The sequence below is a fragment of the Peromyscus californicus genome, unplaced genomic scaffold (genome assembly GCF_007827085.1).
Source record: "Peromyscus californicus insignis strain IS unplaced genomic scaffold, ASM782708v3 Scaffold_20__1_contigs__length_68692818, whole genome shotgun sequence".
Taxonomy (NCBI): Eukaryota; Metazoa; Chordata; class Mammalia; order Rodentia; family Cricetidae; genus Peromyscus; species Peromyscus californicus.
In genome coordinates this window covers 3,136,695-3,149,552 of record NW_026294503.1, presented here as the reverse complement: position 1 = coordinate 3,149,552, position 12,858 = coordinate 3,136,695, and the positions used below count along the sequence as shown (strand labels likewise).

The window sequence follows — 12,858 nt, the reverse complement described above, 5'->3', positions numbered from 1 at the left end:
TCCTTTTGAGAAAGGAAACTAGGTATAAGGCACAAGGGAATCTTCTACACTACTGTATAAATCTAAAACTATTTAAATTATTTAAATTGATGACACACATTCTAAAAAGTATAATAGCCTTTAAGCAACTTCCTAGTGTCTAGTATCTGAATCCCTCTCTCTCTTGGGCTTCCAGAAAGAGTAAAGACTGAGGTTTGGACCGCGAGCTCTGAATTTACGTTGTTATATTCCTCTGGCTTTATTGATTTATTTTTTAAATAAATCATTAAAACTTACTATTGTGTATTCATTTCTATAGATTCTGATCTATATCCACCAGGTAAAAATTTCAGGTTAATAAGCAGGTTCCTGCTCCATTTCAACCCTTAGCCCTGGTTATTATTCTTACAATCTAACAGTATAGCCTATTCAGAATAAAAACGAAAACTGTCCTTTAAATCAAGCGTCTTATGTAACTGCAAGGAAAGCCTTCCAGTCTGTTTGGTAGAAACACACAAACTTAAATCACAGGCTCCAGTGCGAGACTCTGAACCGCCACTAGGCTATCACAGGAATGACATCAGAAAGACACCTGAGCATGGATAGAAAGAAGATAAATTACAGCCGAATAGTTGAGTGAGGCCTGAGGTGTGGGGAGGGCAGAAGAGCAGCCCAGAGAGGACACTGGTTGCTGAGCATGGAGAGGCAGCAGCAGCAAAGGACAGTTTGACAATAACATGGTTTAAGAGGTGACCTTACCATGCTCAGTAGACAGCCAAGTACTGCTTGACGTAGTTTTTTATTCATTAGGTACTTGTACCAAGACTAAATGTAATAACAGGAAAAAGTCTGGGGAAATAGAAGTGTCACTTTGGGTGTAAATATCCATTACTTTAAAAATCATAATGGAGCTTAGACTAAGCACTGTGTGTTTTGTGATGGCTAAGTAAAATAAAGTAAGTTATTTTTACAAGTAAGACTTTTTCTTAAAAAATAGTAACAGGCCCCATACACAGGGGACAGTCTAGCAGGGAATCTGAATGGGGCAGATGGGAAAACAGCTCAGGGAGCCCCTAAGAGCAAGTGGTCAGGTCGGGGAGGCAGGCAGGAAGGCGAGGGAAGCAGTGCTCAATTAGTGTTGTGAGTGGTTCTCATTCTTCTCAGGACACACTGCTTGGTTCAAAGGACTCCCACAGCACATCTCCAAAGATGTGGTTCTGGTCCGCCTTCCAAAAACATGGTTTACATTTCCCTACAAAAGTTTCCTTCTCTCTAAAGCACTGATTTGAAAATGAGCATGTGTTATTCCTTACACCACCTCTGTGAGGAGGCTAAATTAGATGATTACTTGCTATTAAGGAATAACAATCATTACCCAGGGCATCCAGCCCTCTTCCTCTTTAAGTCAGTTCACTTTGGAAAGTGTGGTCATAGTGTAAGAAAAACACAAGATAGATTAATTGGAGCTTCTTGAAAGACTATGTAGCACTACGCAGTGCTGTATTTCAGTTCCTAGCTGGAAGTCTCTTACACTGGCAATAGGGAAATAAACCTACGGCGGCACTTATGCTTGAAGCCACATGCCTACAGATGCCTCCTCGAGGACTAGAACGGGCTTGGGCTTTAAAGCATCCATCATTCTTTCTACAGTGCTTTACACCGTGTACTGAGTCTGTCCCCACTGAGTGTTAGACACCAATTTCTTTAAAGTCGTTGGAGTTGTATGTTGTACACGCCTTATATTTTCTAGTTCTAGAGAGAGATGGAATTTCCATGAATTACAGAATCCAGTCATTAGTATATAGAGCAAGGCATTTACTCAGTGTCATCCACTACACATTCAGAACCATGCTGGACGTACCAACTCAGCTTAGAATACTGTTGGCTTTACATAACTGAAACCCAGATACTGGTGTCTTAACAATATAGATTATGCTTCTCACAGACTGTAAAGTGCCATCTGGTATAGCAGTTGTTATTTACGTCTCAGTGCTGTGTGACTTCTGTCATCACACAGTCACAGTGTGACCAATTACTTCCACTGTGGTTATGCCACAGAGGAGAGGACAAGAAAGGAAAGACTTTTCCAGAACTCTGTACATTTCTCTAAACCATATGTTCAAGGATTGTATCAAGGAAGTCAGATGCTGCCAATCAAGTCCTCTGCCCCCAGCTTTGCCTCTGTGCGTCCACCTCCTCTCAAAACACAGACCTGTTTTCTGCACATGACAGTGATTAGGAGTAAGAACAGGGTGAGAGCTTCAGCAGCAACATGTGAGTACACGGTCCACAGGAAGGGGAGCTTGTTCTTAGAATGCCTTCGCATGAAATACTGACCTTTCCTGAGTCTTGTAGCCACATCAGCCAATGACTGAGTCTAGAAGATGATGTACAACATGGCTACCTTGCAATAGTAGCTTCAAAATCACATGACACAGAAAAATGTACTTTACCACCAAAATACCAGCTGCCTAGCTGGGTATGGTGGTACACCCCTGCAAATCAGCACTTGGGGAGGCTGAAGTATGGGAGTTACCATAAGTTTGAGAGTAGCCTGGTTTACAAGGTAATATTAAGTCAACCAGGCCGATACAGCAAGACTTGTCTCAAAACTTAAGGCCTACACTCAAATTAAGAGTGCTAGAAAAGCCAGGCAGTGGTGGCGCACGCCTTTAATCCCAGCACTCGGGAGGCAGAGCCAGGCGGATCTCTGTGAGTTCGAGGCCAGCCTGGGCTACCAAGTGAGTTCCAGTAAAGGCACAAAGCTACAGAGAGAAACCCTGTCTCGAAAAACAAAACAAAACAAAACAAGTGCTAGAAACAATGGGAGAAGATAATGTCCCTATAGTATCACCCCATTTTGCAAGCTACGATTATTTCCAATATAGTATACAGTATGAAATTTTAGGCTGTTCGGGGATGTGTGTCATGTATTGTGAAGGATGCAAAGCTACTTTGTGAAGAATATTTTCACTTTGTTTAGAAGGTAACCTCAAAGTCCCTGTGGCTAAGAGTGCTGATGATCTGCATGGACTTCTCCATGATCTCCTTATTTCTAAGTATTTCTCAATAAGGCGTATGGCAATAAAATGATGGTCAGCTGGATATTATAGAAAGACTATAATTCTGTGCCTTCCTTGCAGCTGGAAGTGAGCACATGTTAAGTTTCGACCAACAGGATGTCAGCACAAATGATGTATACAATTTCAAAGCTTGTCCTTATATGGATATGTATATCACTCCCCAATTCATTTCCTCTTTCCTTGAATATGCTGACTAAAACCTGACAGATAATAAATGCAGACACCTTAGAAATGACAAAAGGAAGGAGAAGACACAGTTTTCTAGACACAGAGTCTACCATCTCTACACTGATGTAAAGACTGGTATATAAGAGAGAAACATCTTCTTGGGGCTTTGGTGACACTGACTGAATATTATAGCCTTTGGTCAGACTTCACATCTCAGTGGTTTTCTAAATGTTTATACATATTCTTGCTCAGAACGCTAGTGATTAGCTATATTCTACATTCCAGTTTGAGAGCTCAGTAATGAAAAATATAAAAAGTCTTAAATTTTATGATTTGTGAAAACATTATATGCATATACAATATATATGCAGTATATATGTACACATATATTTACTACATATTCAATATATATATATATATATCTCACTTCACATCACATTTCCCTCTGTCAACCCCCCCTCCAAAAGCCTCCTCCCTCCCAGAGCCCCCTGCTTTGATGACCCACTAAGTTCAGTTAGTGCAGCCTATATAAATAAGCACAAGGAGGACCTACTTTTTCGTTTTCAAGGATATTCAGCAAAACTCTCCAGAGAAGAGTGGCCATTGTTTTCAACCTAAGACCAGAATTTTGCAGCGATGTCCTGATGGTCAACATGGTTAACAGCAAGCTATGCAAAAAAAGATTCTTATGGTGGTATTTTATTTGTACTGAAATGTGATTTTACTTGTATGTTAATAAATAAAGTTGCCTGGGGGTCAGAGCTAATAGCAAACCATACCAGAAGTCTGGCAGTGGTAGCACACGCCCTTAATTCCGATCACATGACAGGCAGATCTCTGTGTGTTCAAGAATACCACCAGCATGGAGACACACGCCTTTAATCTCAATACTAACCACAGAAGACCTGGAGGTCTGTATAGATGGGCAGTGACGAGGAGGTCATGTGGTTGGGTTTACAACCAATGAGAAGGCAGAACAGAAAGTCAATAAAAAGGACGAACACACAGGAAGTAGCTCTCTTGCGGAGGAGGACAGCAGCGTCAGTGAAGGGTAAGGATTTTAGCTCTTAGCTACTGTTCTGACCTCTTGGGCTTTTAACTCTGCAATTGGCTCTGTGTTTCTTATTTAATAAAATTGTTCATCTACAGATTCTAGTCCAATTATCAAGGTTCTAATTTTCCTTACCAATTTTTTCTTTGATTTTTTTTTCATTACACCTATCTTAGTAGGTGTGGAGGGTTATTTCTTTGTGGTTTGGATTTGCATCTTCCAGTGGCTGATGCAGTGAACAGCCTTTACATGCATGTACTGGTCATGTCTGTGCCATCCTTAGAGAAGGAGCTACTCAGATCCTTTGCATCGGTGTTTAAGTTTGGTATATATTATTTCAGTACTGGAGGGCTTTTATCAGGTTCACAAATTCCAAGTGTTCTCCATCATTATATAAGTTCATTTTGTTAGTAATGTCCTTTGCAGCACATAAATTGAAAATTCTTATAGGACAGTACCCAAGCTTTCGCCAAACCCCTTTTCACTTGTGATGATCTAGTTTTAAAATTCCATTCATGAGATGTTTCAACAGTCAAAGTTAAGCCAATCTTGTATTTCTAGGTAAATACTATCTGGTCATGGGTATGTAATCCTATCTGTATGATGCTAGATTTTATTTTCTAGGACTGTTTTTCGATTTTTATTCTTCTTTAGAAACAACGGTCCTGTAGTAACTTTTTCTTTCCTCTTCTCCTTGCTTGCTTCTTTCCTCCCTTTCCCCCTCCCTCCATTTTCTCCTTTCTTTTTCCCTTTCCCCACTCCCACACTCTCTCCTTATCTCTTCATCCCTGTTTTTCTAGGACAGATTTCATGTTTCCCAGGATGGCTTTCTATGTAGCCAAGGTTCTGCCACCATTTGCAAAACCCCAGGATTACTAGCACGCACTCTCTCAGCCTGATGCTCTGCATTTTTCTTCTCTTGAAGTACACATGTATTTTAGTGAACACCACTACAAATCTTCTAACAAGAGATGAGCATAGTACACTTCACAAAAATAACACTCTGACTGTGTCACCCCAGCTGTTCCCATCTTTAAACTTTGGTTAGCAAAGATACACTTCCAGGTGTATCTTCCATTAGTTCCTTAAATAGTTTCTTCCCTAGAAAAACTGATTTGGCTCGGACAAACTAAGAGGGCATACAGCTGGGACGGCTACGTTGGGCCTGGGCAGCTGCCCTGAAGTGGCCACCTGCACCATGGTGTGCATGGGAGGCCAGGGATAGTCCTGGATAAGGACCAAGGGTTGGTCCTTCCCTTCCTCCTATTTTGAGACAGGGTTTCTTGTCTGCTGTTGCCTATGAAGCCTATGAGCTTCTGGGGATTCTCCTGTCTGCACTCTCCATCTTATCAGAGGCCTGCTGGAATCACAAATGTCTGCTACCCCTTCTGGATTTACACGAGTTCTCAGGGTCTGAACGCAGGTTCTCAAACTTGCCTGGCGAGCATTCCACCCGCCGAGCCATTTCCTTAGCGCCCTTAAATATTATGTAATGGTAAATTTAATTGCCATCCCCGGGTGCTCTGCTTCCCCGACAACCACCCCTGTAGTCCAAATGAGGTTTATACAGGACGGTTAGAGAGCAAAGTGGTCATGAAGCTTTAGCTACATAATCTTGGCAGAATTGAGAAATGGAATATATATTTGCATTTAACTCCAATTATTCATTTATTACTTCTATTCCCTACTAAATCTATGTATACTTGACAGCTATTATTTATTTTAGTAGTCATGATATTATGTTTGATACAGAAGTAGAGTTGAATATTTATAGAGTAAATAAATAGGCTATTTTTCTCTATATTCAATCCCAACTTCTCCATCTAGACAGAGCTCTCTCTCTCTCTCTCTCTCTCTCTCTCTCTCACACACACACACACACACACACACACACCCCCCAACCAAATCATAAGCCTTCCTCTCGTTTTATAAATTCAGAGTTACCCTCTAATCTGGCCTTCTCCATTTGTGCCCTCCTCAAGCAAGAGAACAGATGGTCCAAGCACACTCCCTCATACCGTGCTCAGACCCACCCTGCCTTCTATGTTCTCAGGCACACTCCCCACTGACTCAAGTTCTGCACCACCAAACACTTAGGAGTTCCTTTCCCTCTTATTTACCCTCAAGACCTCTTTAAATCAATCCTAGTGATCTTTAGATTATTATAATATTGGTAACAAAGCCTTACCTTCAACCAAAAAAGTTTCTACCCCTAAAATGGAGACTAAGCAGCTTATTTATAAGTTAAAATAGCAAGAAAAATAAATCACTGAAATATCTATTTATTAATGTTTTAATAGTAGATATTAAAATATTAATAATATTAATAATTAACAGTAGACATCAATGTTAATAACATGTACTTATGTGTTAACATATATTAATAAATGTATATTATTAGTATCTTCTATTATAAAAATCACTACCACCATTTTCTTTGTAATATAATCAATCACAGCTCATAGGAAAATATTTATTATATAATAAACTTTAAAACTATCCAAGAAAATTATATTAGCCAGTGATGAAAAGCCACATCTCAATATTTTTACATGCTATTATACTATATTAGTACAATAACTCAAAATACTTAATATTTTACTATGGTGGAATAAACCCATTGGTATATTTACTAATTTATATTCATAGAACACATTATTTTTCTGACACCTAGACTTTCTCAAAAAATCTTCACATTCACTTCAAAAATCACAGTTTTCTTTTACCTGGATATTTTGAACCAAGGTGCATTAGGTCTATAAAATAGTCCAAAACATTTTAAAAGGAAGAAAATACTTTAGGAAAAGTGGGTTGAAGTGAGGGATGGTTCAAAGCATGAAAAGTAAATTGCTAAGCATGATGCTAAGCCACTGGTATGAGCAGGATACAGACTGGGGACAATGATAACAACAGCAACGATGCCTGTGGCTAATGTTCCCTAAACACGACAGTGAAGGTGCACCTGGGAACTCTCAAAGCATGGCAATACAGCTGCCTGAACAAGACCTCAGTAATGGCAACACTAGTCAAACACACCAGTGCAGATGGGGAACTGCACCAGGTCTTCTCACCCCTAGATGATGAGCTACAAGGGGTCAGTGGCTGCTGAGAGGGGAATCAGTTTCCTCCAGAGACCATTTCCCACATAGGTTGTCCAATTACATTGGTTAGCTCTGAACACATGGATTTATGAGCAAGGCTAAATAGACTCAGTAGGCTGTATACGTGTGTGTCTATGAATAAATGCATAACAATGATAATTGTTATGATAAGAAGAAGGGTCATAATTTGGGGAAGGAGGAGGGAAATAAGAGGAGGCGGAAGAAGGAGGGCAGGAGTGATGTGGATGTATATTTCATGCATGAAGTTCTCAAAAAAATAGTGTTTCTAAATATGAAGTAAATAAAAACTGCTAAAACTAATTTCAGGAAATATGAAAACTAAAAGGAAGTTCACACCATCATACTCCACTATGCAATGAATATGACTTATGACTTATGAAATGCTTATGATGAAACACTTCACATTGGCAAAGAGGAATTTTTGGGAACATTGGGATGATGGAGGGTCCAAAAGCAATGATGTCCTCTTGCTTACTTACAATAAGTGCACAGCTAAGACCACAGTGAGTCAAGAGGTGGAAGTCTATTCCTGCCCCTTAGAAATTAGATGGGAAACCAGAAAGGAGCAGCGTACAGAGACAAAAGTGGCAAAATGGGATTAGGATGAGGTGGGAGACCCAACAGGGCAGGCGCTACTTTGATACACCTTATCAGGACGTTCTTAATTAAGTTTATGTTATTTTATTTATTCGGGGACAACACCATGCACTAGAAAAATACATTAATTACTTTGAGTTATAGTTTTGGTATCTTATATGTATTTTTCAATCACTTTACAGATAGTTTGTTATCTTCCATCTTATTGGCCAAAATCTCTCAAATGCTTTAAAATAATATATAAATAATCTTTATGGTGACCATTTCTCTAATCATTACTGGAGTAAAAATAATGTAATGGCAGAATTTTCTGTTTCTGATGTCCTATACATCTATACATTGATAGTTTTAGGGATATTTACAATAATAATTAGTTTTCTTTTATTATGATATAAGAATGATTTATTTCTTAAAATATCTGCATGAATTACAATTTTAACTTTAATGCAATGACTTCCAGAAATTTACTGGCAGATGTAATTAGTCAATCTTCCATACTTACTCTGAAAGTATATTATGACTTTTTTCTTTTTCTTTCCTTTTTTATTTTCTTTCTTTCTTTCTTTCTTTTTTTTAGTTTTTTGAGACAGGGTTTCTCTGCATAGCCCTGGCTGTCCTGGAACTTCGACTGTAGACCAGGCTAACCTCAAACTGAGAGCTCTGCCTACCTCTGCCTCCCCAGTGCTGGGATTAAAGGTGTGCACCACCACTGCCTGTGCATAATATGCTTTCGTTAGTGATAGCAACATCCACATGATTGAGCTTAATGGGCAACAATAGCATTTTGTAATAAAGTAAAAGAACCTTTTGAAAGGTAAAGCAGTTGTATTGATCAGTATCACAGACAAGCTAATTACTGGGAAGAAATCAAGGGGAGAGAACAGAATGGTACATTGGCTTTACTATTAAGGCTTCTCCCTTATATAAAAGAGAGGGAACCAGGACCCAAGAACATAAATGAAATACCAATTGTAGGTGTACTTTACAGCCCCATGTAATCAATCCTGGAGATATAAAGACGATATGGGATGGTGGACTGTGGAAGTAAGCTAGGTGAGGAAGGACATTCTCATTTTGTTGTTGTTGTTGTTGTTTGTTTAAGATTTATTTATTTATTATGTGTACAATGTTCTGCCTGAATGTATGCCTGCATGCCAGAAGAGGGCACCAGATCTCATTGTAGATGGTTGTGAGCCATCATGTGGTTGCTAGGAATTGAACTCAGGACCTCTGGAAGAGCAGCCAGTGTTCTTAACCTCTGAGCCATCTTTCCAGCCCCAGACATTCTTGCAAGGGTTCCTGAAACTGACAGCAAATATTATACTGTTACTAACAGCCATGATTGGATAATTAGGTCACTTATGAGATCAAAAGTATTTTATACTACAGAAGGAGTTATGAGTAATATTTATTTCTCCTAAATACCTTCTAAGACTGTCATGTATAGATAACCAAGAAAATATTAAAAAGAAGAAACAGCATATTCTGGGAACCACAAATCAGTAGCAATGTTGCAGGGACAGTGAAAATCACAGGACAAATAGACATTTCTAGAGCCAGGCCTCACTCCATCAAATACACAGATGGAGGCCGTAGGTCCACATCAGGTGTCTTTCTTGATGACTTCCTTGTTTCTATGATTAAGTCATCACTAACATGAAACAATAGTTCTTTGGGTCAGGATACACATTTAAACAAACATTTCTGCCTCTACTTGTCCATCAACAATCAAGTTCAAATTAGGAATTAAGAAAAATTGTTGTAGTGTTGTTGTTTATAAGATAATCAATTGGCCTTTTCAAAGTATAGCTTGAATAGTTAAGAATACTAAGCCGGGCGGTGGTGGCGCACGCCTTTAATCCCAGCACTCAGGAGGCAGAGCCAGGAGGATCTCTATGAGTTCGAGGCCAGCCTGGACTACCAAGTGAGTTCCAGGAAAGGCGCAAAGCTACACAGAGAAACCCTGTCTCGAAAAATCCAAAAAAAAAAAAAAAAAAAAAAAGAATACTAACATAAGGAAATATCTTTCTATCCATGACACTCCAATGTGCCTTCTGTTAATAACTCACGAATGGAATCATATCTTCCTCGTTCACTGGAATCTCTTCAAGAAGATGAAATGTTCACACAAATATTTCTTTAAGGCTGGGGGCAACACCAAATTACCCTTTGTGCTTTCATTTTTTCAACTGTAAATACACATAATATAAAGCTCCCCCTTTTTAAAGGATCACAGAGCCTGTGCTTTCAAAAATGAGCACCGAGAAGGAAAAGAGAACTCCAGAAACATCTTAAAAGCAGCCATCATGCCTTCTACTTCACGAGTATCTGAGGAATGAGTTGAGTTATTATCACAGTGGTTATGAATTCTAGGTGTCCCTTTATCTGTTGCTTCCTGAACTACTAACAGACAATACAAGTATGCAGATGAACATTTAACAGTGTTGTTAAGTTGTATGATTTCCCAAAGCAAACCCATAATCTGAGCTACATTTCTTTGATGTGAGAGTCAACAATAGAAACAGGCAGAAGTGCCATGGAAATATAAAATTATCTTCTCTATCATCACTTGCTTCATAAATATCACTGAAAATGAATGGGGAATATTTTTAATTTGCTCATTTTCATGTCAATTACTTATATTTTTATGGATTTTCTTAAATATACTAGAAGAAATATTTTGGATACTATATAGATTTATAGTCAATTTAAAGTCATTTCTAAATAAATTATAGGAGGTAAAAGATGATCAGGTTAGAGAACTCCATTTACAAACATAAGCTTTATCATACTTAACTTTTGTTTGTTTGTTTGTTTTAAAATAAAGACCATGAGGAGAATTACACAATTTCTGGGAGACAGAAAGTGAACTGATTTGAAAGGCTGAACTTCAACTCTGCGATGCCACATTTCTTAACTCAGGATCTATTTTAGGCATGTTAGTTACACCTTAAGATCCCAAGGCCTCACCTATATAATGGGTGGGAAGACCGCATCTTCTTTCAAGATTATTAGAATATGCCTGAAGATCTGTGAATAAATGTCTATAAAATGAGGCCACAGTGCATGCACCTTCTTCACCAAGGGGCACTTCAGATGCATTCTGTGTCACTCACTGGAGGAACAGCAACACCTCTTCCCCATATTGAGAGTTTGCACAGAAGAGCCATTCTCCTGTACAGATATGACTAATGAGGCATGGAAACAGACAAGCTTTCTGGGCACATCTAATGAGACACACTCTCACTCTTCTGGGAGCATTTAACTCTAGGGAAGGCATTTTAGGCTTCTAATGAATCAACACCAGAACAAAACGGAAACTCTAAGCAGGCATTCAGCCTATGATCATGGCCATTCATCACCAAGCAAACGAAGTGAATGCTTTAGGTATTATTTCTTGGAAGATACTCCTGTAGAATGCTTACAAAGTTCACATAAAAGAGCTCCCGCCCAGAATATATCTGAGTGTATAAAAATTGCACCAGGTTTCTCACATCTTAACAAAAGGTTTTCTGACGTCAGTCCACAGTAATTTGTTGATGTTGCATGATAAGAGGAAAACAGACTAAACAAATTAAAAAAAATATAAAAAACTATCAATCTAAAATGATTTATGACCATATTTTGAAAAAAATTAATGCAGAGTAGTTAACAGAAAGCATTTAGTTAATTAAGTTTTCCTTTGTAAAGTTGGCAAAAAGGAAGAAAGTAGAATCAACACCAGGTAACAGTTACCTCTGTGGCTTTGTTTGATGGCTCCAATCCAGTCATATTTGCCACTATTAACTGATGTAAGAGCTGAACTTGAGCCACACTTAGGAAGAAGTCCAGGTTTGTGGTTATGTTCACTTCCAAGGAATGGCCACACACTAAAATCTCCTGAAGAGGGGAAAATAGGTTTAATTGAAAAATGTAAAATGATAGTCCTCAAATAACTTATCATTGTTATTGGATGCTTATTACTTTCTAACTCTCTAGGGACTCAAGTATACATATTAATGAGAAAAGCAAAACTAACAAGCACAGCCACTAACATAGTGTAATGGATCAATTTAACAAGTACTTAAAAGGGTGTACTGTCTGTTGGGCTGTGTGCTATATATATAAGTCAGGAAACAATGGGAATTTTTTTTTTACCTTTTCATGTCCATTTATTTTTCCCTCACACTTAAAACTACTGTCATTGTTTTGTATGTAATTAATGGTGTAATTCTGTAGTAAGATCTTGTTCATCAATTCAAATGGACAAACAGCTACCGAGAGTCTTTTACATAGCAAGCTCTACGTCAGAGTGCTGGGACCTTAAGAAGACCGCCAAGGTTATAGTTGCCTTGAAGGCCAACGGGCTCTTGGAGCAGACAGATGGAGACAGGCCACTAAAGGTAAGCAGTTAAAATTAGAAACACCACAGGAAATGATTTATAACAAAGAAAAGGGCTGACTCCAAGACAGCTATACTAATTTCTCTTTTTTAAACTGCTAAAACCTTGGCAGCACTAGGTAGATGACCACCAGTTAATTGGTGCTGTTCTTCATAACTTGTCCCTGGAACATTTATCATTAGAAGCCACTCAGAGGAGGCAAACAAAACAAAAACAATCCAGAAGCTTCAGTTAATAAGCACAAGTCCTGCCTCTTGTCATGAGGCCCATATGGACACTGTTCAAATGTCTGCAAATGTCCAGCAGATCTCCTTGCTAGTGTTATGCAAAGAATAGACTTAAGGACACTATGGTTGGTTCAAATACACACCAGACAGTTTGGAGCTGCTTTAAATAAAGTCATAAAGAACAGCATGTTTGGCATGAATTTGGGGGGGGAGGGGGGTTAAATAAACTCTCCTTCACAAATTTCCTGT

The 12,858-nt window shown here is 38.6% G+C and overlaps 1 protein-coding gene across 5 annotated transcripts in view; it reads right to left on the bottom strand.

The window, feature by feature from the left end:
• The window catches only part of Vps13b (vacuolar protein sorting 13 homolog B), a 559,226-nt gene that overhangs the window by 238,536 nt on the left and 307,832 nt on the right, over positions 1-12,858 (bottom strand). For all 5 annotated transcript variants that reach the window (XM_052747609.1, XM_052747613.1, XM_052747612.1 and 2 more), the window contains one exon: positions 11,736-11,879. In XM_052747609.1, coding sequence (XP_052603569.1) covers positions 11,736-11,879 — 144 coding nt within the window. The remainder of the gene's footprint in view (positions 1-11,735; positions 11,880-12,858) is intronic.